Below are 27,016 nucleotides of genomic sequence, written 5' to 3' on the forward strand. Positions count from 1 at the left end.
TCTTGCCCAAGTGCACAACTGCAATATTCCATACCAATAGAAGGAATCAAACTGCCAATTTTACTTTTGGGTCGTTTGTACTCAGAGGTAGGTAGTTATATTTACTCAGTTACATTTGCTTGAGTAAATTTTTTAAAGAAATTCAACTTCTCTAACTGCATACTTTTACTCCTACTTGAGTAATATTTTTGTAAAAGTAAGAGTACTCTTACTTGAGTAAAAGGTTTGGTTAATCTGCCCACTGTGAGTAAGTCTACAAGTGACTAAAACTTTATGTCGACAATATGAAATGATTTGAACATTTGTGTTTCTTGTGCCGTTCCTTCAGATATAATGTAGTTTCCTTTGAAAATACCAGATATTTTGCATTATTTAAGTTTTGTCCTTCAAATGACATTAACATCAAACTACAAGTCAGATGTTACGTCCTGACAATAACTGTCAGTAACTTTAAAATACTCTTACCTGATGTCTGTGTAATCCCTCAGTCGTCCAGGTCTGATCTATAGTAAAAGCCAAAGTTAAATCTGTCAACTGGGCAAAACGTTGTAAGAGTGAAGACATTTTGCTGCTCATCCAAGCTGCTTTCCAGTTTCAGTGTAGTTAGCTCCTCCTTTCAAATAGTTATAAGGCAGTGTCCACCAGTAATCTGACCAGAACTGAAGAAACGTCTTCACTCTTACAACATTTTGTCCAGTTGACATATTTAACTTTGACTTTTACTATACTCTTACTTGAGTTTTCCCAAATATTTTTTAGTCTTTCTTGAGAAATATTATTTTGAAGTAACATTACTCTTACTTGCTCTACCCACCTCTGTCTATTCTACATGATCCATCCATCCTGACTCTCCCTTTACCATAAAACTCAGTGGCTTAACTTTGTCTTTGTTTAAAACTGTCTAGAACAATCGGATATGCATTGAGTTTAGAGGTGGTGTACAAATCTTTGCATGCCTTGGGACACTAGCACTTTAGTGCATGTACATACAAGCTGTAGTTTTTCGTGGTCACTTTGAATTGTCACCTGATTTGCATTGATAAGAATAAGAAATGTTTTTAAGTCCTTATTATTGTACCGACAGACTGTCTTTGTACAGTTGTTACTACTGGATATGATTTGAATGTTTTAAATGAAAGTCTCTATGTCAGAATCATAAGGAGCTACAACTTTAATGTAAAATGAATGGTAATAAATCTGAATGTGTATTTACAAAACTTGTGTTGTTTTTAATTCTCACAATATATTTTTTGCTCATAGGTTATGGGGCAAAGAGTGGAGAGAGACATTCAGAAAATTATCTGAGCCAGGAATCATCTCACAGCGCAATTACTATTATTAACTGTTGTCCTCCTCTGACCATCTGAATCTCCCATCATGCACCAGGACACATTCATAATTAATGTGTTTACAAGGATGGCCCAGGGTTTATATCCTTCAGTGCACACGTTTAGTGACTATTCTGGGCAATACAAGTCCCCCATGAACAAATGATACATATGTACGCTCTCATAGGGTTGTCAAAATGATAAAAATATTAAAATCATATATTAATCGATACTATCAAAACTAGTAACATTTGAGTAAGAAAAAGTCTCAATCACAGGACAGAAATGAACTTTGCCTGATTATCTTAAGAATGATCTTGAGCTGTATCAGAACCACAGAGACAAGCATATGCTCATGGACCACTATTGACTGTAGGATTACATAGATATAAAGGAAAGTACTACAATTTAAAATCACATTCTATTCTCTAAATATGTTATTATCATTGTTGTATCAGAATTGGTGTTGTGTATCGAGTCTATTCCCTAGCATTAAGTATTATGGAGTTTAAAAGTATAATGTAATAAGATTTAACCAATTTGCAACAGTTCTCCATGAAATAAATACAACATCAGTCTGAATATATTTTTGAGAGACATATTGGATGGCACCACAGCTGTTCTCACAATATTTAACATGTTTATTTCCACAATCTCAAAAAAGCAATGATCTTTACTAGAACTCTCCTCTCTCTCCACAGGACAGTCCATCACAAATGTCCCAAAAATGACACTGGATTTGGGGACTTAATCCTGGGTTATCCACAGAGCAGCACGCCGTCTGTTTTGAATGCGGAGAGCAGATTAAAGTTACCACCACATATGTTTAATAAAGAAGGATTGTGTCTTCTAAGGGTCAGACGTCGTGCACAGAGACCAAGCCTTCACTGCAGATAAAATCTCCATAGAGACAAACAAATAGTAGACCCAAAGTTACTCAGTGTACCTTTAGAGATGCCATTGCAACTACTAATATTACTAGCACTAATAAGAGTAATGCATTGGACGTCTTTCAAAACATCCAAAGCAGTTTACAGTGTCAATCTGCACTATCGGCCCCTTCAACCACCACTAATAAACACCAACTGCGATTGCTGTGTTGCAATCGCAGTACATCAGATCAATGTTTTTATGATTTTGACATTCAAAAAAAACCCAAACGTTTTATATATATATAGTCTATGCTTAAACTTTCCAATGAGCTATTCCTTTATGCTGGACCAAATGTGCTGACCATGGTCATTTCACAGTACTTCCTTTGTACCACTAGAGGTCATCAACACACTTCACCATCAAGACAGACAGAGGAAAGAGACATTCCAATGTGCAACAATTTTATTTTGATAAAGTGGAACTCCAAAAATATACAAATCTTTTCTAAAAATACAGACAACAAAAAGGCTAGGTGTTCTTTTTTTTTTTTTTTTTTTTTACTATTTGGCCCAAAACGCATTTCCATACTGTCTGTGGCAACCATGCAATTTACAAAAATCTTTAAAAGCAGCACTAGTTATCGTGACACAAAACAAACGTACAGATACAGGGGAATTGGAAAGACAATACCATTTCATACTGTGATAGCATCAAATCACCTCAAATAGTTCTAGGGCATTCAAGAACTAAATGCATTCATGTCCTGGCCTGTTAGTCACATTTAAACTCCATATACAGTACAGTGTATAGTGCTGTTTCACATTGAATCTACAGTTATATAAAGCTTGTTTGGTTTGAACAAAGTAGTGCACTCATCAGTGACAGTTTGTACCACTGCAAGTTCATACGCCTCCAATCTCTCCTTCCTCCTCTTCTCGCTGATTTCCTTATCTGCATCCCCCTTTCTCTCTTCTTTCATCCTTTTTTATGCTATATCTTTCCCTTTCCTCTTTTATCTCCTCCCTCCTCCTACTCTCTGTCACCCTCTTCCCTCCTTCTCTTCTCTCATGTGCCCTCATTCCTACTCCTTCTCCCCTCTTTTTTTCACCCTTACTCGCCTTTCCCTCTCTCCCTCTCTTCTTTCCCTTAACAATTGTTCCACGACTTTAAGATCTGCCAGAGTTGACAGTCCTCTCCCTCTCTCCTCTCTCTCTCCCCTCCTCCCTCTCTCTCTCCCCTCCTCTCTCTCGCACTTTCCTCTTCCTCCCCTTCTCTCTCACGCAGACCCTTCATTCCTTTGGTTAAACAGTTGTTCCACGACTTTAGGGTCAGCCAGAGTCGACAGGTCTCCCAGATCTCTGTCATTACGAGCGATCTGCCTCAAAATTCGCCTCAAGATCTTACCTAGAAAAAACAACAAAAATATTGCTTAGTCCTGGTTTAGTTCTAGTTTTATCCTGGTTTAATCGTTCTTGTTTAGTCCCACTTTAGTCCATTGTTGACGTACTTGGATGGGAGACCTTTGGGAATGCCCAGTGTAACTGTGGGGCGCCAGTGGCAACTGTTGTGCCTGAGTGTTGGTGGTGGTTGGAAGGGCCAAGTGCGCAGATTGGCAGCCTCCCTTCAGTCTACCCCAGGGCAGTTGTGGCTACAATATTAGCTTAGCACCACCAAGTGTGGAGTGAATGAATAATGACATAATGACTTTGAGCATCTGGAAAAGCTCTATAGTGGAGCAATGCATTAGGATTATATTAGTTAATCCTAATTTAGACCTAGTTTAGTCCTGGTTAAACCATGGTTTACCCCTGGTTTAGTCCTGGTTTAGTCCTGGTTTAGCCCTGGTTTAGTCCTTGTTTAGCCCTGGTTTAGCCCTGGTTTAGTCTTGATTTAGTCCTGGTTTAGTCTTGGTTTAGTCCTGGTTTAGCCCTGGTTTAGTCCTGGTTTAGTCCTGGTTTAGTCCTGGTTTAGCCCTGGTTTAGTCTTGATTTAGTCCTGGTTTAGTCTTGGTTTAGTCCTGGTTTAGCCCTGGTTTAGCCCTGATTTAGTTCATTGAGATTGTGGAATACCTGAGCGAGTTTTGGGTAGAGCTGGAGCATTCTGGATGAAATCTGGTGTAGCTATTGGTCCAATTTTCTCTCTCACTAAAAAACACAACAGTTCAAATTTGTTAAAACTGCAAAATAGTAACAACTAACTGTATAATAGGAATTCTTCTGTAGATTTGCTCCCTCTATAGGACATTGTTAGTAAGTGCAATGCATCAACAATTCTTCAGTAACCAGAGCTACAATGGAGCATACGCCACTATAAACCCTTGTTCTCACCCAGAGTCTTGAGCTCTTGCACCAGGCTGTGGTTAAACTCAGTGCTGCCCTTCAAAGAGACAAAGCAGTGCAGACACTCCCCTTTCACCTGATGGGGGCGCCCTACCACAGCAGCCTCTGCCACCCCAGGGTGCTCTGTCAGGGCACCCTCTACCTCTGAGGTACTCAGCAGGTGACCTAGGACATAATGTAAAATATTAAAGTTTTGTTTGCAAATATAAAAACAATAGACATTAGTCCTGGTTTAGTCCTTCCTACCTGACACATTGAGCATATCGTCTATTCTTCCTGTGATCCAATAATATCCATCTTTATCTCTCCTGCAGCCTGAAAAAACACAAAACGGTGAATTATAAGTTATAAGTGAATATTTTAATTATTTTTGGAATAATGAAATTAACTGTCCTGTGTCTCTTACCGTCTCCAGTCACATAGAAACCTGGGAATTTCTTGAAGTACGTGTTTTCAAATCTCTCCTGGTTTTTGTACAGTGCTCTCATGATCCCGGGCCACGGCCTCCTGAAGACCTACAGCACAATGGAATTACTACTATTATTACTGCTGTTACCACTACTTAAAGGTCTTATATTATGCAAAATTCACTCTGATGAGCTTTAAGTCATGTTAAAATGTTGTTACCTCCTCAAAAACAAACCTGGTGTTTTGTTTCATTCACACACGTTTGTTTAACCCTTTATTATTAGCCTGTCTACATCTCCAAAACTCAAAATACTCAGTTCCACCTTATGATGTCAAATAATTCTAGTGAAGTTGTATGGAATTTAATCACTTCATGTATTACCACATGACATCACAAGGTGGAACAGAGTGTTTTCTGTTGAGAGCCACTCATCCTAAATATGCTGGGTTTGTGTATTAAACATGTGTGAAAGAAAGACACAATTGTGCATATGTTTTTGATCAGGAAACAACGTTATAAAATAGATACGAAAACAGCATAATATGCTCCCTTTAAGACCTTAACAGGAGTTATGGTTTATGTAAAAGACGTGCACTCATGAAACATAGTTGTTCCAATGAAATAAACAATATAAATAAATTAAATAATAAATAAAAATGTCTTATATAGTTATAACCATAACTAAAATATTTGAGTATTTACCAGATACCCCTCAGCCTCTCCCTCTAGCTCCTCTCCGTGTTCATTCAAAATGGTTGGCTCCACTCCGAAGAATGGAAACGTCTGAAAATCATAATGTATCAGTTTAAAATCAGATTTTAAGGTAATGTTTGCTTACATATTACTGAATATTTAATAAAAGGAGAACTCACTGCAGAACCAGGTTTCAGTGGAGTGGCAGCAGGAAGAGGAGTGAGCACATGACCGCCCTGTGAACAAAATTGTCAAGTAGTTTTAAAAAAAGTATTACAACCTCAAATGAAAGGATGAAGTACTTCATAATCACTTCAGTATAGCAGTATAGTTACAATGACTACAGGTGCAAGCTAAAGGTATTAAGTAAAAAGCATAACAATATTAAACATCGAGTCCCAAGAGTAATTGTTATTGTATCAAAATTAAAATGTGAATGAAATTGTATGTACTATATTGTCCCCCTCAAAAGATTGAAATATCCTGACTTTCACTGGGTCTCAAAACCTGCTAACCCTGATTTGACTTACCCGTTACATTCCCACAATATTTTCAGTAAGTGTTTTAAGCTTAAAAATACTCTATGATAAATGCTATTCCAAAAACCAGCAGAGATGTGTCGCATAGCCAAAAATTATACTCAAGTAAGAGTAACATTACATCAAAATAATATTACTCAAGTAGAAGTACAAAGTAGTGGTCCAAGAAATTACTCATGTAAGTGTAAAAAAAGTATTTGGGAAGACTACTAATCAAATAAGAGTAACTTAAAGAGTAACTGTTGGGATGTAACATTTCATTTATAATTTGAACTGAATGTTCAAATTATCCTGTATAAATAAAGATAAATGTAAATGGAAGAACAGAATATTAAATAATGCACAAATTCTGGTATTTCCAAAAGACATACACAAAAATGAAACAAATTAAATCATATCTGAAGGAGCACTGCAAGAAACACAAATGTTCAAATTATTTCATATTGTCTGTCACGGTCCCTGCTCTGCTCTCCTCGTGTCCTCGTCTTCCCCCCTCCCTCACCTGTCTGTCTCCGGAGCGGGGCGGAATCCGGACTCCTCCCACGCGCACCTGCTCCCCATCAGCGCAATCAACGCCACCGGCCGTGGATAAGAGGGGTTCGGACGAGTCACTCGGCGCCGGAACGTCCGCGTGTTTCACGTGATTATACTTTTGGCTTTGTACTTTTTGATCTATGCTCGTCCTCTGTGTCTCACTGGAATCCCTTTGTCCTGCTCCAGATCTCCGTCCCAGAACCTGCTCCGGACTACCCCAGCACCCGCACCTCCGCCCCGGTACGTCTTGTATCCTCACTGCCGCGCACCGTGTCCCTCTACGCTCACGGACCCGCACCCACGCTCCCCAGCTACGTTGGACCTGTGCACTCTGATCTATATGAACACTTCTATGAACTTTGTCTTTGATGAGCATTTATTATAGCTCCATTTGATCCATGAACTCTGATCTCTATGAACTTTTGATTTCTATGAACAGTTATTTGAGATTAAAGACATTATAAAACTTTGTGAGTCTCGCTACTCTGGTCCTTATGCCCCGCTGGTTACGACATTGTCAACATAAAGCTTTTGTCACTTGTAGACTTAGTCACAGTGAGAAGAGTAGTCACAACTATTACTCAAGGAAGACTGCTGTTACTTCAGTAAAAATTTCATCAAGTAGGAGTAGAAGTATTATCTTAGAAAAATACTCCGGAAAGTACAATTTCTTTATAAACTTACTCAAGTAAATGTAAGCACTACCCACCTCTGACTACCAGCTTATCATACTAAATATTATTGTAATGCTGTTGTCTGATTTTCCAGAGACTAAGTGAAAAATGCTGTACTCACGGTCTCAGTTTGCCAGAAAGTGTCAACCACAGGACACTGTCCCTGTCCCACCACAGAGTGATACCAGAGCCAAGCGTCTGGGTTTATGGGCTCCCCCACAGACCCCAGGATCTGCAGACTGGACAGGTCATACCTGAGGGAGCAAGGAGCCAAGAGACATGTATGAATGAAAGTATGAGATATGCTTAAAGCTGCACCACCTGCTTGTCTCCATGTCAGTGTTTACTTTATCTTCATGGACACAAGCCTGTGGTAACACCAAGTCAGATATATGGAGAGGCGAGCCCACTCTCAGCAAGGATTAGGGTTGTCAAAAAGTATCTAAAATTGATACTATAAAACTATCGAAACTAAATCATTTGTATTGATACTAAAAAGTCACATTTACAGGACAGAAAGAAACCTTTCCTGAATAGTTTTAGAATGATCTTGAGTTGTATTAGAAAGTATAACACCACCTGTGGTCTTATACTTGGACCACTATGGAACCTACTAAGATTTTTAAGCAGGACAAAGACATGAAAAGCAAGATGGTTAAATGTCATATAGAGTATTCCAGACAAAGCAACCTCCACCTGAGAAGTGACACAGTGCAGCTTTAAGTTTAATACAGTTTGTTTTCCTTACTTTTGCAGAGGCTCACGTCCGTACTTCATGAGCAGGCGGATGGCAGTGGGCGCTGTGTAAAACTTGGTCACTTTGTATTTTTGGATGATTTCCCAAAGTCGTCCCACATGAGGATAGGTGGGGATCCCTTCAAACTGAAAGAAAATTTTCCATTTCCAAAATTTTAAACATTACCATTCTTTATGTGAAAATAAAAAAAGAAAGAAAATGAAACTAACGAAATCTTGGTTTTACCGAACAGTTGTAATGTTTAGTACAAAAATAACAACATTACATCAACACAGACAGTTGTAATGTTGGTTTATTCAAAATTACACAAACATTTTATATGATGAAAGTTGTTTTTGTTTTATAAGCAGAATGAGCTTTTCACTTTGGATTAAAAAAATATAAGATCACATGGTAATATAAAATAATGTTCTATTATTTAATCACATTCTACTGTCTAAATAAAGAGTGTTTTTTATTATCATCATGGTATCAGAATGTCCAAAAATTATTAAAATAAAATTCTCAGATATCTTCTTTTTTACTTAAACTCACCAGTACACTTGTAGCACCGTTGGCCAGAGGTCCGTAGGTGATGTAGGAGTGACCGGTGATCCAACCAATGTCCGCAGTGCACCAGAACACGTCTCCATGGCGGTAATCAAAAACATATTTAAATGTCAGATATGTGTACAAGAGGTACCCAGCTACTGTGTGGAGGACACCCTGTAGAGAAAAGGAGAAGACATGCTAATAAAATTTGAATAATATTTGATTTAACCAGGAGAGTCCTACAGAGATTCCATAGTAAGTCCTGCCCCCTTAACCCTTTTATACATGTTTCAGAGCAGGGGGGGTGCAACATTTTTGCACTGGAGAAATCTAATGTGATGATGTCATAATGTTTTGGGCGGCAAGAGCCAAACACTGTATTTTTATCTTAAACATCTAAATTTACAATCTTGAATTTGATCATTTCCATTAGTGACAAGGCATTTGTACTTGCTTTATTACCACAAAAAATGCATTTTAACAGTATTCATTTTACAGCATTGGTTGACTAAAGAAATTCTGGAAACACTAGAAAGTATTCTGCTAGAAAAATAATAGAAAAATAATAGACAAAAGAGAAATACCTGCAATGAAGCATCCAGAATGAAGGCACTTAAAACAGGTGTGTACCTTGGGTTTGCCTGTGGACCCGCTGGTGTAGAGTATAAACAGAGGGTCTTCTGAATCCATCCACTCGGGCTCACACTGATCAGAGCTGTCCCTCATCGCATCGTCCCAAAAAACATCACATGAGGGGTCCCAGGGCGTCTAAGCAAAAACAAGGATTGTGTGAAAAAACTACACTGGCCTATGAAATCTGTCCAGTCATAAAGTGTGTGTGTGTGTGTGGGGGTGTGTGTGTGTGTGGGGGGGGGGGGTGGGGGGGGGTGTGGGTGTGTGTGTGTGTGTGGGGGGGGGTGTGGGGGTGTGTGTGTGTGTGTGTGTATAACCTGTAGTTTATTGCAGGCAGCTCCACTCTTGGTCCTCAGAGCCTGATGTTTAACCACCAGGCACTTGGTCACACTGGAACAGCCCCTGAAAGAAAAGTATAGTTTGAGTTCTATATATAACAGTGGCAGAGTACTATGCTTTTCTGTGGTCGAATAATAAAAGTGGACCTAAACATTAAATCAACTTTTTTCTCTAATAAACTGTGTATATGTTTTTTTTTTTGTGTAATTTTACACCGGCTTACTCTAAGATAGCGCATGGAGTGACCTCTGCAATTTACAGTAGTTGGTGACATCACACAGGACTGCAGCCAGGTCTTTCTGATTACAAACAATGTACAACAGGGTAGAAAGTTCCAAAAAAAAAATTGATTTAGCATAATACCCCCTCTTTAACAAATTTGGTTGTTAGAAATACAATGTGTTTTTAGTTTACATATGAATTAAATTTATATATATATATATATATATATATATATATATATATATATATATATGAATTGGGGTTGTCAAAAGTAAGTATTAATAGTATCAAACTCTGGGCTGCTACTAACCAGCTCCACAATCCAAGAAATATCTAATCAACAGGTCAGCATCCTTTACATCTGAAGGACTGGACAATGTTTTGAAGACCTAAGTACATTTATTGTGCAAACATTTTGAACTTGCTGTGACATATCTTGGATTTAACCAGTGGATTAACTATCAGAGAGTAGGCCTCAAACCAAGCCTGCCTCTAAAAAGAAAAAAAACAAAAAAACAAAAACAAACATTCCAACCAACAATGGCCAATAAAAAACTGGCTGAAGATGTTGAAGACATAAAGAAATCTTTGGATTTTATGTCCCAGGAAATAACCAAAGTGGCAAAACAACAAACAACCCTGAAGGAACTAACAGATGAAATTAAACAACTGAAGACACTGATACAAGAAAAGGACAAGAAAATTGAACATTTAGAACGACGAATTGAGGACTTGGAACAATATTCTAGAATGGAGGATCTTTTGATTTCAGGTCTTGAAATCCAACGCTCCTATGCCCAGGCTGCAGCAGGGGACAAAGGAGAAGGTAACCTGCTCACTCCCATTCAAAGTCCTGGCTTGTCTCCTCTAGAACATCAAGTCATAAAGTTCTTTGAAAGCAAGGATATCACTATAGACAGCAAGAACATTGCGGCTTGTCATACACTGCCGCAGAGAAATGATAAAAAGCCTAACATTATCATTCGCTTTGCCAATCGAAAGAACAAAATGGAGTTGCTGAGGAATGCCAGAAAATTGAAAGGTACAGGTGTTTATGTGAATGAACACCTTACCAAAAGAAATGCTGAAATGGCAAGACAAGCAAGAATGTTAAAGAAAGAAAAGAAGATTCAAGACACCTGGACGAGAAACTGCAAAATTATGATCAAGCTGAATGGACCCCCAGAACAGGCCCGGGTGATCGTCATAAAGGATATCAAAGAGCTTGAACAATACAAATGATACAATTTAGAAATGGACAAACTAAAATGAGAAGATGAGACAATGACAAGGATTTGGATTTATTATGCATCCAGATGGACTTAATTCAACTAACAAAGTAAGAATGGATTCAGATTATTTGAACTATGAACATTTTCAGTTAAAATCATTTGTCTATACAGAGTATAAACCTCAAGACATACAGAATGACCTCGATCCAGAGAATAACTTTTATACAAAAATAAAAAACACATGTGAATATTACACAGAGGACCAATTTGAGTCGCAAATAAGTACAAAAGATTCATTATCTGTTATACATTTTAACTGTAGAAGCCTAAATGCAAATTTTTCAAAAATTCTACACTGCTTGAAACAAACAAAAAAACAATTTTCTGCTATAGCAATTTCCGAGACATGGTTGTTTGAGGATCAATGTCCCCAGTTTCAGATTGAAGGATATAACATGTTCTTCGTAAGTAGAACTTTTCAAAAAGGTGGTGGTGTAGCTTTATATGTTGATAAAAATTTGAAAAGTAAGATAGTGAAAGACATGTGCTTAGTCATTGATAAAATTATGGAATGTGTTACAGTAGAAATTGAAACTGAAAAATCCAAAAACATTATATTAAGCTGTATATATAGAAAGCCGGGCTCATGTATTGATACATTTAGGGAAAAATTGTGTGACCTATATGAGGGTTTAAATAACAGGAAAATTGTTTTTGTTTGTGGGGATCTTAATATTGATTTATTAAATCCTTTAGAACAAACTGCAATTACTGAATTCATAAATACAATGTATAGCTTGTGTTTATATCCGTCGATAACAAAACCAACTCGAATAACAAGAAATAGTGCAACATTGATTGACAATATATTCACTAACGTCATAGAAAGTGAAATAACAAGTGGGCTTCTAATAAATGATGTATCAGATCATCTACCAATATTTACAGTCATAAAGAAGGGCACAAAAATGCATAATGAAATAAAAACAGTCAAAATATATAGACAAAAAACTCACGAAACATTCAGTCAATTTAAACGTGATCTAATGGAGCAAAATTGGGACAATGTGTATGTAGATAATGTAAACACAGCATATGAGGGTTTTCCTGAAAATCTTTTGCTCTCTTTATGAAAAAAATTGTCCTTTAGTTAGTAAAGCGACTTCTAACAAATTTGTTGGGAAGCCTTGGATGACCAAAGGTATTCAAAAAGCATGCAAGAAAAAAAAGAAACTGTATAAAGACTTTTTAAAAAAACGAACAAATGAGGCAGAGGTTTCCTATAAAACATACAAGAATAAATTAATAAGTATTATGAGATTAAGGAAAAAAGAATACTATTGTTCAATTTTGGAAAAAAACAAAAATGATATTAAAAATACGTGGAATGTCTTAAATAAATTAATTAAAAAGGGCAAACGGAATGTTAACTTTCCTACTCACATCTTGACAAATGACGGACATCTCCTCAGTCAGCCCAAGGAAATTGCAAATGAATTTAATAATTACTTTAGTAACATTGGTTCTAAATTGGCAAAAGAGATTCCGGAATCCAACCAAGAGAATGATATAATCAGTAGAATTGCTAAGCAGGATAAAACAATATTCTTACAAGGTACAGATGAAAGTGAAATATGCACAATTGTCAAACAAAGCAAGAACAAAAACTCATTAGACTGGAATGGACTGGACATGTGTGTGCTGAAAGAAACTATTGAATATATAGTTAAACCAGTCACCCATATTTTTAATTTATCTTTGCAGTCGGGTGTATTCCCAGAAGGAATGAAAACAGCAAAGGTTATCCCTATTTACAAGTCTGGCGATCAACACGACCTTACAAACTATAGACCTATTTCTCTATTGTCTCATTTTGCTAAAATTCTGGAGAAATTATTCCATAAAAGATTATTTAACTACCTCGAAAAACGTAATATACTATGTGAACAACAATATGGCTTCAGACCAAATAGAACCACTACCTTGGCATTAATAGATCTAGTCGAAAACATATCTAATGCAATAGATAATAAACAGTACGCCATTGGAGTGTTTCTAGATTTAACTAAAGCGTTTGATACAGTCAATCATGATCTCCTACTCAGAAAACTGTACAGATATGGTATTAGGGGTGTGGCTTTCTCTTGGATCAAAAGTTATATAGAAAACAGATCACAATATGTCCATATAAACGGAGTGGATTCAGAGCTTCAAACAGTGACCTGTGGCCTCCCCCAGGGGTCAGTGTTGAGTCCCTTGCTCTTTATCCTTTATATTAATGATATATGTTTGGTGTCAAAAGCTTTGCATCTTATATTATTTGCTGACGATACAAATATAATACACTGTGGCAATGATTTAGAAACAGTAATTGAGGAGCTAGAAAAAGAACTAAAATTGCTGAAAAGCTGGTTTGACTCAAACAAATTAACTTTAAATCTAAAGAAAACTAAATTCATAGTATTTACAAATCGCCGAATAAATGTGAACAGGAATCTTATTATTCATAATACAGAAATAGAGCAAATAAATCAAATTAAATTTCTAGGAATAATAATCCAAAATAACCTAAGTTGGAAAAGCCACATACAATTCATAAAGACAAAATTATGCAAATCTTTAGCAATTATATCCAAAGTAAAAGAATGTTTGAATGAAAAAACATTGTTCATTTTGTATATTTCGTTGATATTTCCCTACATGACCTACTGTGTGGAGGTGTGGGGAAATACATACCAAACAAACATCATTCCAACTGCAATTGTCCAAAAACGAGCAATGCGAATTGTGAACAAAGCCCCCTATAGGGCTCATACAAATGAACTCTTTATCCAAAAAAATACAATGAAATTCAAGGACCTGGTAGATTATAGAACTGCACAATTTATGTATAAAATTAAGAATAAACAGTTACCATTTCATATCCAAGATCTGTTTAAAAATCGAGATTGTGCTTATAATCTTAGAGGACATGATGTATATAAAAAACCAAGTGTCAGAACAAATGTAAAACAGCACTGCATTTCAACTGTTGGAGTAAATGTTTGGAACAGGTTAGAGGACGATGTTAAAGACTGCAGAACCTTGAGCCGTTTTAAAAGTTTGTACAAAAAGAAAATCATAAACTCATACGCTGAATGCTGAATTGCTTACTTGTTCTTTTTTTGTTCATATTGTACATACTGTTGAACATAGCAGCTCTTTATGTTTAGTACAAAAGGTGTAGGCGTCATAAGCTTAGGCTTCTGCCTATTCCTTTTTCAGACTTTGTGTACTTTGATTTGCTTTTGTGGACTTAAGACAGAAATGTCTGAAACAAATAAATAAATAAATAAAAAAAAAAACAAAAAAAAAACAAAAAAAAAACTAAAAACTCACATTCACAGGATTAATCTTTGCTCAACAATGATGAACAAGTATAAGACCACACAGACTAGTATACATGGACCACTATGGAACCTACCTGGACGACTGAGGGATTACACAAATAAAGGTCACGTGGTAATATAAAAGATAGTTCTGTGATTTAATGTTGAAGATCACATTCTATTGTCTAAATAAAGAGGGTTTTTATTATCATTGTGGCATCAGAATTAGTATTGCGTATCGAGTATCGAGTCTATTCCTTAGTATCAAAGTCAAGTTTGAAGTATTGTGACTGTTATGAATGTTTATTGATACATACACATTTATCTTTCACTAATTATAAATCCTGTGATCTGTCAGGTTCATGTTGCATTCATGAAAAGACTGGGATGCAGAGCTACAAGTCAGAGCTCAATGTTGTAAATGTATTTCTTCAGGGGGTCAGTCAGGAGCTGAACTGACCAGTCAAATCTGTCTCTGGTTGCTAAGGGGGATGTGATGTTTTACTCTACTGAAAAATATCCTTTTTTCCCTCAAAGGCATTTAGTCAATGAAATGTCAATGTAAAATGAATTGTTCAGCGGATTTCTATGAAGACTATGGTGGGACTAGTAGTACTTAAAACACTTAAATATACATCTTTGGAAAAAATTGACACTTTTTACTAATAATTATTCATTATATAAGCAAGATTGTATATGAAGCACATTTCAAAGAATCCTTAATCCCAGTTGTTTATCTTATATTCACAAAAAGGTAAATACTTCAGAGCGCTATCTCATTATAGTTGGTGTTCATTCTGCTAATGAAACTACGGCACATTGCATCAGGTTTGTGAAGTTGTAGTGTAGTGTAGTCTTCTCATCCAGTCTCTATCTCCACAGGTGTTCCCCAGGGTTCTGTCCTCGGTCCCCTCCTATTCATCATCTATCTCCTCCCCCTTGGTCACATTTTCCAGAAACACCACAGCCACTTCCACTGCTATGCGGATGACACCCAGCTCTACCTCTCTGGCAAACCAAACTCATCACTCCCACCATCAACCCTTCTTATCTGTATCAATGAAGTCAAATCCTGGTTCACCTCTAATTTTCTCAAACTCAATAGCAGTAAAACTGAACTTCTCCTTGTCGGCACCAAATCCACCCTAAACAAGATCAACAATTTCTCTATACCCATTGACGGCTCCTCCATCTCTCCTTCCCCTCAGGTTAAGAGTCTGGGTGTCATCCTCGATAGCACTCTCTCCTTCACTTCTCACATTAATAACATCACCCGCTCCGCCTATTTTTACCTACGCAACATTAATCGTCTCTGGCCCTCCCTCACACCACAGCCCACAGCCGTACTTGTACACAGCTTCGTCACTTCCCGCCTGGACTACTGCAATTCTCTTCTCTTTGGTCTCCCACAAAAAATACTCCATAAACTTCAGCTGGTTCAGAATTCAGCAGCTCGCATCATCACACGCACCCCTTCCATCAACCACATCACACCCATCCTACAGCAACTTCACTGGCTCCCCATCTCACACCGCATCCAATATAAAATCCTGGGGGGCCTGAGAGAGATCACTAAATTACTCAAACTTGCATGGATGACATATAAAACCTCTTCAGGCATGTTTTTAATTAGGGAACGTTATAACATGGTAGGAAACTCTAGGAAGTCATTTTTGCATAATACCCGAAAAATTTAAATTACCTCTCCTTGCATTTCTCCAGAGCTTCATCCACAATCTGCTTTAGGTTTATCAACTTCTCTCCTCGATACACTCCATCTGAATAACACAAAACATGCCTTTAAAAACATAATATTAAACAATCATTTATTAAAAGAGAAAAAGTGCAAAAATCAGATTCCTGTACCTGCTGTGATCAGGACAGAACTTTGGGCATCGACAATCCTCTCACACAGAGACTCAGATGAGAAACCTGCAAACTGCCACAAACACAGAAAATAAAATAAAATTCAATTCAATAAAAAAATACTAAAATCAAATAAAACAAATACTGACTGACTGACTGATTGATAAATAATTAAATAGACATAATATATAAACTAGTCAGGTTAAAATAAATCTGTATGTTCTGATTTATATTTTGATTAGGTGAATATTTGTTTGCTATAGTTCATACCTGGATGACTACACAAACATTAGGTGAATGTAGTTAACTAACCTCAGTGCTATCCAAAAGTAATGTACTGATATTTTAGTTGAACCCATCTGATTATTATCAGTATTTGATCAAATATTTTTGCAGTGATTTATAGGAGTGCACAAAAATATCAAAATATCATATATTTGATGATAAAATATCTATATCATGGGCTACTGTATTGATATACCGCCAAGAGTATTTTAATTTTTTGATGGTGCTACAAATTTGTTGCTTGTTTAGAGGAAGGAAACTGATTTATGCAATAGATTTCACATTCACTGTTTTGATGATTAAAATGGGTGTCTTTCATATGAGGTGGGTAGAGTAGCCAAAAATATAGTAACGTTACTTCAAAATAGCCTACTAGTAGTCAAGTAGAAGTACAAAGTACTTCTAATGAAATTAATTCATTAAAAGTAAGAGTAAAACAATATGTGGGAAAAGTACTACTCAAATAAGAGTAACTTAAAGAGTAGTTGTCAGCCTGGATGTAACATCTGAATGTAATTTGAAGGACAAAACATTAAATAATGTACAAAATGTGGTATTTTCAAAAGATAGACAAACATTTGAAAAAGTAAATCATATCTGAAGGAGCGGTGCAAGAAACACAAATGTTCAAATTCAAGTTCATTTCATAAAGCTTTAGTCACTTGTAGACTTACTCACACTGGGAAGAGTAACCAAAATTTTTTTCAAGTAAGAGTACTGTTACTTTAATAAAACAATAACTAAAGTAGGAGTAAATGTATGCTGCTAGAAAAGTATTATGAAAAGTACAATTTATTTAAAAAGTAACTCAAGTAAATGTAATTGAGTAAATGTAACTGAGTACTACTCATCTCAGTTTTTTGCTCTTTACACCATGTTATATGCAACATGTTTTGGAGAGTCATGTGCTAGTTGATTTTCCTCACCACTACAGAGTGCACGGCCCCTATCCTCGCACAGGCCAGCATGGAGTAGACCAGCTCTGGGACCATGGGGAGGTAGATGGACACGCGGTCTCCCTTCTGCACGCCTGCAGCACGACACACACGCATGCACTCGGTTATAAACAGTAACAGCTCTCACCACCAGGGGGCTATGTTAAGAGGTGACGAGATACACAGCGATTTACAGCCAACAAGTTTATTCTGGGAAGTGTGTTGCCGTTTGGAGGAGTTTGAAGTGTTATTTAACTAGTAAAACAGCTATGCATGAATTTAAAGGTTCACTGTAAAACTTTTGTGGTGGGGAATCGATACCTGCTTGTGCCCATGGAGATGTTAGTGCTTGACTAAAATGTTCACAGTATGGCATTAAAGATCAAATGTTATACATTACTTCAAATCAAATCAAATCAAACTTTATTTATATAGCACTTTTCATACAAAAAAAAAGTAACACAAAGTGCTTTACAAAGCATTAAAATCAGTCCCACCCACCAAACCCACCCAGCCACCCAACAGCCCAACAACCCAACCCCAACACATCAATAATCATAGCCAAACAACCCCCCACCCCAACACACACTCCCACCCACTTGTATTGTTATTGGCTTTTAAACATGGTCTTAAGTACATTTGCATTGGAATTTCATGATTTAGAACTTAAAATAATGCCTAACTAAAAAAAAAAAAACATCATTTCATAGCTTCAGTGAAAAAAAATCAAAAAACTGCATGGGGCTTCTATCTGTGATATCCCAGGAAATTTCAAAAGTAGTGAGTCTCAGAGGCAAAGAACTTTTTACAGAACCCAACATGAATGAAGATAAATGCAACTCTAGACATGATTTTAATGATGGAACAATATTCTAACATAGCTAAAAGCTCAAGCTGGGAAACATTCTAGGCAAAGAAAGCAATATCCAACATTTTCAATGAGACAAGTTTATGCTGGTCCCTTCACCGGAAAAGTTTCATAGCGCAGCTTTAACTGACTTGAATTGAAAGTATGTATATTGGTTTCCCTAGTCTTTAATGATGTAAAAATGTTAGTAAAACTTTATCAGCCCACATGCAAAATTACTTGGACGTAGATGCTCAAAAATACAATATAAACACAAGTACGATTCTTAAAGTGCTTGTGACAGGTTTTCATGTTTTTCTAATCATTAGTTGGTTTGGTGGTGACAGTTTACACACAAGGAAGGTATTTTTTTCTGGCACTTTAAAACTTTATTTAGCAAAATAAAGATTTATTCATTTATTGCAATTTATTTGTATTAGTCTAAATATAACTATTATGGAATTCTAATATGCAATTGACATATTTTGGTCCTTGTTAATAACATAGTTGTGACGTAGCAGTTATGGAGTTATCTCTACATATGTCATATCTGTTGCCCATGTCCAACCGAAAGTACAATTCTAAACCAAAATTCACTAGCAAAAGCTAGGTGTGATTTCTATTAAACATAAACATTACTTAAACATATGTGCACTATGAGTTAGAGAAATTAGTAGTCTAACTTGTCATATGCATTTTAATAACAAAGCCAATGAAATTGTCATTGTCATTTCAATGACCATTTTGAATTTTGAAATGCAAATTTGAAGCTGTTTTTTCCCATGAGTATGATTTTTCATATTGTGGATTTGATGATCTGGTTCATGATTCCTCACTGTAATTATTGGGCCTATCCACATGAAACAAAAACTTCCTCGGTATAATTAAACAAATTATTTTTCACAATAGCTTCAGAAGGTGGAGGCATTGTTCAAGCCTAAAGATGTCATTGTTGTCAGTTATAGACTATAAAGTACAGACTATAGATCTAAAGTCTCACCCATTTTCTTGAGCACATTGGCACATCTGCAGACCTGGCTCAACAGCTGATTGTAGGTGATTTCTGAATGATGGTCTGGAGAGTTACCCTCCCTGAAAGCACAAAAATATATCACATAAAATATTACTATTATGAGTACAAATAGGGAAAGGATGTGGGCAAATTAAAATGTAGATTACAGACTGATCATTATTGCTGTGTCTGTCTTTATATATTTTTAAAAGGTCACGTCCATCCTGAGTATTATGTGGGATGTTGTTGTGTAAACACTGAAAAGATCACAGTGAAAACTGCTGAACAACCAACATCCATGGTTTACAAAGCAAATACAATGAACTCATCTATAGATCAAGACCAAGTGATGCATTATGATGCATTATGTCATTTTACTAAACTACTGAAAACACAGCAATTTGTGGCACTTCCAAAACACAATAACCTTCTATTTCCTTGTTTCTCTTTGAGAGCTCGAATCACACCTTGACATAAATTGATAGTCATTCATTCTTTTACAGTGAACCCACTGACCAAATACATTTAAGTCATTTATAATCTGTAATAACACCTATTTTCAGTACTCAGTTACATTTACTTTTCAGAGCACTTTTCTAGCAGCATAATTGTACTCCTACTTGAACAATATTTTTAATTGAAGTAATGGTACTCTTACTTAAGTTTTGGTTGCGAAAAAAGCTTTTTGTTGACAATATGAAATTATTTAAACATTTGTGTTTCTTGCACCGCTCCTTCAGATATAATGCATTTTTTCATATTTTTGTGTCTACACTTTGAAAATGGGTGCCATGTGTTTTATTTAATGTTTTATCCTTCCAGATACTTTAACTTTAAATTATAAATCAGATGTTATGCCACAAGTTACTCTTTAAGCTCCTCTTAAGAGTAGTACTTTTCCCAAATACTTTTAACTCTTGAGTAGTTCCTGTGACCGCTACTTTGTACTTCTACTTGAGTATTATTATTTGGAAGTAATGTTCTCTTACTTGAGTACAATTTTTGGCTACTCTACCCAACTCTGATAACAACACATTTATTTTTGTCGTCCAGCCCTACATGATATCTGAACTTTAACATTAGTTCAAACTCTTGGATCGTGCAGTTTAACCAAGGACACATTTCACAGACAGCCCACAGTTTGTTTTGGAGCAGGGACAGAGTAGAGGTCACACCAGCTGCTATTTACTGTGAATGCTTTACATAGCTCCTGAGGCCTGTTCACTTACTGTGCACAATCAAAGAGAGTACGTGCTACTGTTACCCACTCATAATATAAAATACTCATGTACTTAGAGAGAGTTTTTGTGGCCTAATCCAAGCAATAGAATGCATTTATATTAGTTGGTAGCAGGCACAACTTGCTTTCAGAATTATAATACTGTTTAAAAGGCCTGTATTACGCTATTTTCTGATCTATGTTATAATGATGTTTCATTCATAGACTCTGCATATTTAGGCTGTTTTTTTCTCAACCTGAAAACACTCTGTTCCTTCTTGTGATGTCATTAAGTGGTAATACAGGAAGTGCTCCACTGTAGTTTTAAACTCCATGCATCCATCCATCCATCCATTTTCTTCCGCTTATCCGGGGCCGGGTCGCGGGGGCAGCAGTCTAAGCAGGGACTCCCAGACTTCCCTCACCCCGGACACGTCCTCCAGCTCCTCCGGTGGGACCCCAAGGCGTTCCCAGGCCAGCCGAGAGACATAGTCCCTCCAGCGTGTCCTGGGTCTTCCCCGGGGCCTCCTCCCGGTGGGACATGCCCAGAACACCTCCCTAGGGAGGCGTCCAGAAGGCATCCTGAGCAGATGCCCGAGCCACCTCAGCTGGTTCCTCTCAACGTGTAGGAGCAGCGGCTCTACTCCGAGCTCCTCCCGTGTGACCGAGCTCCTCACCCTATCCCTAAGGGTGCGCCCGGCCACTCTGCGGAGGAAGCCCATTTCAGCCGCTTGTATCCGCGATCTTGTCCTTTCGGTCATTACCCAAAGCTCATGACCATAGGTGAGGGTAGGAACGTAGATTGACCGGTAAATCGAGAGCTTCGCCTTCCGGCTCAGCTCCTTCTTTACCACAACGGACCGATACAGCGACCGCATCACTGCAGACGCTGCACCGATCCGCCTGTCAATCTCACGCTCCATCCTTCCCTCACTCGTGAACAAGACCCCGAGATACTTGAACTCCTCCACTTGGGGCAGAGACTCACCACCCACCCGGAGAGAGCAAACCACCTTTTTCCGGTCGAGAACCATGGCCTCGGATTTGGAGGAGCTGATTCTCATCCCAGCCGCTTCACACTCGGCTGCAAACCGCCCCAGTGCCTGCTGCAGGTCCTGGCTTGAAGAAGCCATCAGGACAACATCATCTGCAAACAGCAGAGATGAAATCCTGTGGTTCCCAAACCAGGCCCCCTCCGGCCCCTGGCTGCGCCTAGAAATTCTGTCCATAAATATAATGAACAGAACCGGTGACAAAGGGCAGCCCTGGCGGAGTCCAACATGCACTGGGAACAGGTCTGACTTACTGCCGGCAATGCGAACACAGCTCCTGCTCCGGTCATACAGGGACCGGACAGCCCTTAGCAAAGAGCCCCGGACCCCATACTGCCAGAGCACCCCCCAAAGGACACCACGAGGGACACGGTCGAATGCCTTCTCCAGATCCACAAAACACATGTGGACTGGTTGGGCATACTCCCATGAGCCCTCGAGGACCCGATGGAGAGTATAGAGCTGGTCCAGTGTTCCACGACCAGGACGAAAACCACACTGCTCCTCCTGAATCCGAGGTTCGACTATCGGTCGGATTCTCCTCTCCAGTACCCTGGAATAGACCTTACCGGGAAGGCTGAGGAGTGTGATTCCCCTGTGATTGGAACACACCCTCCGGTCCCCCTTCTTATACAGAGGGACCACCACCCCGGTCTGCCATTCCACAGGTACTGTCCCCGACCGCCACGCGATGTTGCAGAGACGTGTCAGCCAAGACAGTCCCACAACATCCAGAGACTTGAGGTACTCAGGACGGATCTCATCCACCCCCGGAGCCTTGCCACCGAGGAGCTTGCCAACCACCTCAGTGACTTCAGCCAGGGTGATGGACGAGTCCGCCTCTGGGTCCCCAGTTTCTGCTTCCTCCTCGGAAGACGTGACAGTGGGATTGAGGAGATCCTCAAAGTATTCCTTCCACCGCCCGACAACATCCCCAGTCGAGGTCAGCAGCTCTCCACCCGCACTGTAAACAGTGTTGGTGAAGCACTGCTTTCCCCTCCTGAGGCGTCGGACGGTTTGCCAGAATCTCTTTGAGGCCGTCCGATAGTCCTCCTCCATGGCCTCCCCGAACTCCTCCCAACCCCGAGTTTTTGCCTCTGTGACCGCCCGAGCCGCGGCACGCTTGGCCTGCCGGTACTCATCAGCTGCCTCAGGAGTCCCACGAGCCAACAAGGCTCGGTAGGACTCCTTCTTCAGCTTGACGGCATCCCTTACTTCCGGTGTCCACCACCGGGTTCGGGGATTGCCGCCGCGACAAGCACCACAGACCTTACGACCACAGCTACGAGCAGCCGCATCAACAATAGAGGTGGAGAACATGGCCCACTCGGAGTCCATGTCTCCAACCTCCCCCGGGATCAGGGAGAAGCTCTCCCGGAGGTGGGAGTTGAAGACTCCCCTGACGGAGGGCTCCGCCAGACGTTCCCAGCAGACCCTCACAATACGCTTGGGCCTGCCAGGTCTGTCCGGCTTCCTCCTCCGCCAGCGGATCCAACTCACCACCAGGTGGTGATCAGTTGACAGCTCAGCCCCTCTCTTCACCCGAGTGTCCAAGACACGCGGTCGGAGGTCAGATGACACGACAACAAAGTCGATCATCGACCTCCGACCTAGAGTGTCCTGGTGCCACGTGCACCGATGGACACCCTTGTGCTCGAACATGGTGTTTGTTATGGACAAGCTGTGGCTAGCACAGAAGTCCAATAACAAAACACCGCTCGGGTTCAGATCGGGGAGGCCGTTCCTCCCAATCACGCCCCTCCAAGTGTCACTGTCGTTACCCACATGGGCGTTGAAGTCCCCCAGGAGAACAACGGAGTCCCCGGTTGGTGCACTGTCTAGTACCCCTCCCAGGGACTCCAAGAAGGCCGGGTACTCTGCACTGCTGTTTGGCCCGTAGGCCGACACAACAGTGAGAGACCTGTCCCCGACCCGAAGGCGCAGGGACGCGACCCTCTCGTTCACCGGAGTGAACCCCAACACGCAGCGGCTGAGCTGTGGGGCAATGAGCAAGCCCACACCAGCTCGCCGCCGCTCCCCGCGGGCAACGCCAGAGAAATGGAGAGTCCAACCCCTCTCAAGAAGATGGGTTCCAGAGCCCAAGCTGTGTGTGGAGGTGAGGCCGACTATATCTAGCCGGTAACGCTCAACCTCCCGCACAAGCTCAGGCTCCTTCCCCCCCAGCGAGGTGACATTCCATGTCCCCAGAGCTAGTCTCCATGTCCGGAGATCCGGTCGTCGAGGTCCCCGCCTTCGACTGCTACCCGGATCTCTCCGCACCCGCCCCTCATGGCTCCTCCCGCAGGTGGTGGGTCCACGGGAGGACGGCCCCACGTCGTTTCTTCGGGCTGGGCCCGACCGGGCCCCGTGGGGAAAGGCCCGGCCACCAGGCGCTCGCTGCCGAGCACCCACCCCAGGCCTGGCTCCAGGATGGGGCCCCGGTAACGCCAGTCCGGGCGACGTAAACGGCCTCGTTGGATTTCTCTTCATGATGGGCTTCTGAACCGCTCTTAGTCAGACCCGTCTCCCAGGACCTGTTTGCCATGGGTGACCCTACCAGGGGCATGAAGCCCCCGACAACATAGCTCCCAGGATCATTCGGGTGCTCAAACCCCTCCACCACGGTAAGGTGGCGGTTCGGGGAGTATTTGACTATAATCATTTAGATAATTTCAGGCCTGTAAATGCCAATCTCTTCTGGCCTTGTGCTTCTGAGCAAACTTACTCACCAGTAATAGGCCACCTTGTCTCCCAGGTTTCCATCTTTGACGTGCCGGTCTAGGACGTTGTAGCATATATTTGTCTTTGCGCCTTCCAAACATTTGACAAAGATATTTCCTTTTGTCACGTCAAAGTTGTACTGAAGAATTGGTCCCGTTGCAGGTTTCTTCCAAAAGAACTCATCTGCCACATCTTTCCAAAAAGCTGGAAAAATAAAATGGTATATTGTAGTATTATCAAAAGTTTGATCAAAAACTAGACACTAATCGAAACACGATACTAATTAATATTGATACTAAAAAGCAATATTCATAGAACAGAAATGAACCTTTCCTGAATAGCTATAGAATGATCTTGAGCTGTATCAGAACAAGTATAAGACACATAGACTAGTATATGTCCATGGACCACTATGGAATATACGTGGACGACTGAGGGATTACACAGATATAAGAACACATGGTAATATAAAAGAAAATGACATTCTATTGTCTAAATAAAGTGTGTTTTTATTATCGTCATGGTATTGGAATCAATATAGAGTATAGACTTGATTCCTAGAAATGTTAGTCTCATGTCAATACTAGTATTGCAAATTGTGTAAGAGATTACAGAGGAGCAATGACAAACAAGAGGTTTGTCATACTAATGGTTTCACTAATGGTTTTTTTATTATTTACAAAGAGAGGAATTTCCCATAATTTCCCTTGAAATTCTGAGGGACTAGACATAAAGATACACTATGTAATTTTTCTTGCACATCTCTATGGAGATGATATTTTCTTTCCTACAATGCTCAACAATATGGCAATAAACTCTCTATGATGCATTTAGTCAATTCACATGTTTTAATTGCTAACATGTATTGTTAATGTAAGTGGGGTCATCTTACCACAGATCTGACCTGTTGTTTCCATGGAGATATATACATTTAATGCCATACTGAGAAATATTCTAGACAAAGCATTAGCATCTCCATGGAGACAAGAAGGTGGCAGAATATAGTAAGTGAAATATTGTAGGTCAGAATATTGATACAGTCAAATTGGGCTGAGTGAACAGATTCAATTACAAACTGAAGAATAAGTCAATATTTACTATGGGAGTTAATTCTCTAGTAAGTCTGGAAACAAATAGGAGTCAGGTTTGTGGAGGTGCAAGCCCACTCACAGTAAGGACAGATGTTTTTCTGCGTTTTTCAGTGCAATAAAAAACATCCATAATCGAAAAAAAAAATGTGATTTTATTGTGATCTATGTTTTGGCAAAAAGTTACATACTATGAATCTAAGGAGCTAGAATTTAAAAAAAGATATTTTTTTCTTTCCTGCCTAAATCAGTACTTTCTGTGTATGTTCCTCATTTTCATAAACATGGAATTTCCCCACACAGTATGTCCTCCATTTCTTTGGTACATACTTTATTGTTTACTTAAACAAAAATAAATGTCTCTTTACTGTAGTGGCATTTTACTTTTCCTATGTGGTACAATGAGTTAGCCTCTATATGAATGTACTGTATGCATTCCTCCATAGACAAAGGAAGTTTCAAAATGCTTAAAAGTACAGTATGTAACTTTATAGAGATGGCACTTCACCTGCATGATTTCATGAACGTTAAAAGATAGATAAGTTTTATGCCATACTTTTTATGGTTATAACCAAAAGCCAAACAAGAGTCAGGTTTATGGAGATGGAAACCCACTCAAGAGTAAGGACACATATTTTTCTAAGTTTTTAAGTTAAAAAAACACAACCAAGTTGAAATAAACATGTTTTTTTATATTGGCTAAAAAAACAGATGCAGGTAACATTATTATGAGCAATGCAAATTGATCCTACCTTCTGGACTCTCAATGGACTTCTTGTAGAGTTCCAAATAACTGTTAAAATTTGGTACATGAGCATCCTGCTGTAGATCTATGGGTGGGTAGAACACGTTGTCCTCTGAATCTGGAACAACCATTGTGTTCAGATGAGCTAGACAACTTTACCATTAGCTAAAAGTGCTACTGCTACTGCTGTCGTCTCTACCTCTCTATAATTTCCTCTTGTGCTGTGTACCAAAATTCAGCATGCAAAAAGACCCACCTCCAATGCTCCTACAGTCGGCTCAGAGCCAGACAAACCAATGGGATCACATGAATCAGCACTCCCACTTTCTGATTGGTCGAGTCCTCCCTGGTCTGTTGATGGCATTATTGTCCTAAAGCGTGCAGGCAGAACACAAAAGGAGGGATAAGGGATGAGAGCCAAGGATAAATACCAGATTTGTGTACCAGACCGCGAGGATATGCAGAGCTTTATTGACAATATAATCTTTACCTCAAAGGGAATATAACAAGATCTAAATGGAAATAATCTTAAAAGTGTGCTATACAGAGGTGGGTAGAGTAGCCAAACTTTTTAGTAAAGTAAGAGTAACTTACTCAAGAAGAAGCACAAAGTAGTGAAATTATTCGAGTAAGAGTAAAAAAGTATTTTGAAAAACCCCTACTCAAGTAAGAATAACTTAATTGTAGCAGTAACATGTGATTTAATGTAATTGGAAGGACAAAACATAAAATAATACACAAAATCTGGCATTTTCAAAGGACGGACAGTAAAATT

The 27,016-nt window shown here is 39.2% G+C and overlaps 1 protein-coding gene across 1 annotated transcript; it reads right to left on the bottom strand.

Moving 5' to 3' along the window:
• Positions 1 to 2,764: 2,764 nt before the first annotated feature.
• Positions 2,765 to 26,468, bottom strand: acss2l (acyl-CoA synthetase short chain family member 2 like). The gene is made up of 18 exons (XM_033982351.2): positions 26,249 to 26,468; positions 24,417 to 24,612; positions 19,405 to 19,496; positions 17,549 to 17,652; positions 16,338 to 16,410; positions 16,174 to 16,249; positions 9,628 to 9,712; positions 9,308 to 9,445; positions 8,681 to 8,851; positions 8,138 to 8,271; positions 7,511 to 7,643; positions 5,822 to 5,878; positions 5,652 to 5,732; positions 4,947 to 5,055; positions 4,787 to 4,855; positions 4,529 to 4,705; positions 4,271 to 4,345; positions 2,765 to 3,605 (listed from the first exon to the last, which is right to left on the bottom strand). Exons 1-18 carry the CDS (start codon positions 26,370 to 26,372, stop codon positions 3,478 to 3,480), a joined length of 2,022 nt encoding a protein of 673 aa, XP_033838242.1. The 5' UTR covers positions 26,373 to 26,468; the 3' UTR covers positions 2,765 to 3,477.
• Positions 26,469 to 27,016: the final 548 nt, after the last annotated feature.

Source organism: Periophthalmus magnuspinnatus, chromosome 17, assembly GCF_009829125.3.
Source record: "Periophthalmus magnuspinnatus isolate fPerMag1 chromosome 17, fPerMag1.2.pri, whole genome shotgun sequence".
Classification (NCBI taxonomy): domain Eukaryota; kingdom Metazoa; phylum Chordata; class Actinopteri; order Gobiiformes; family Gobiidae; genus Periophthalmus; species Periophthalmus magnuspinnatus.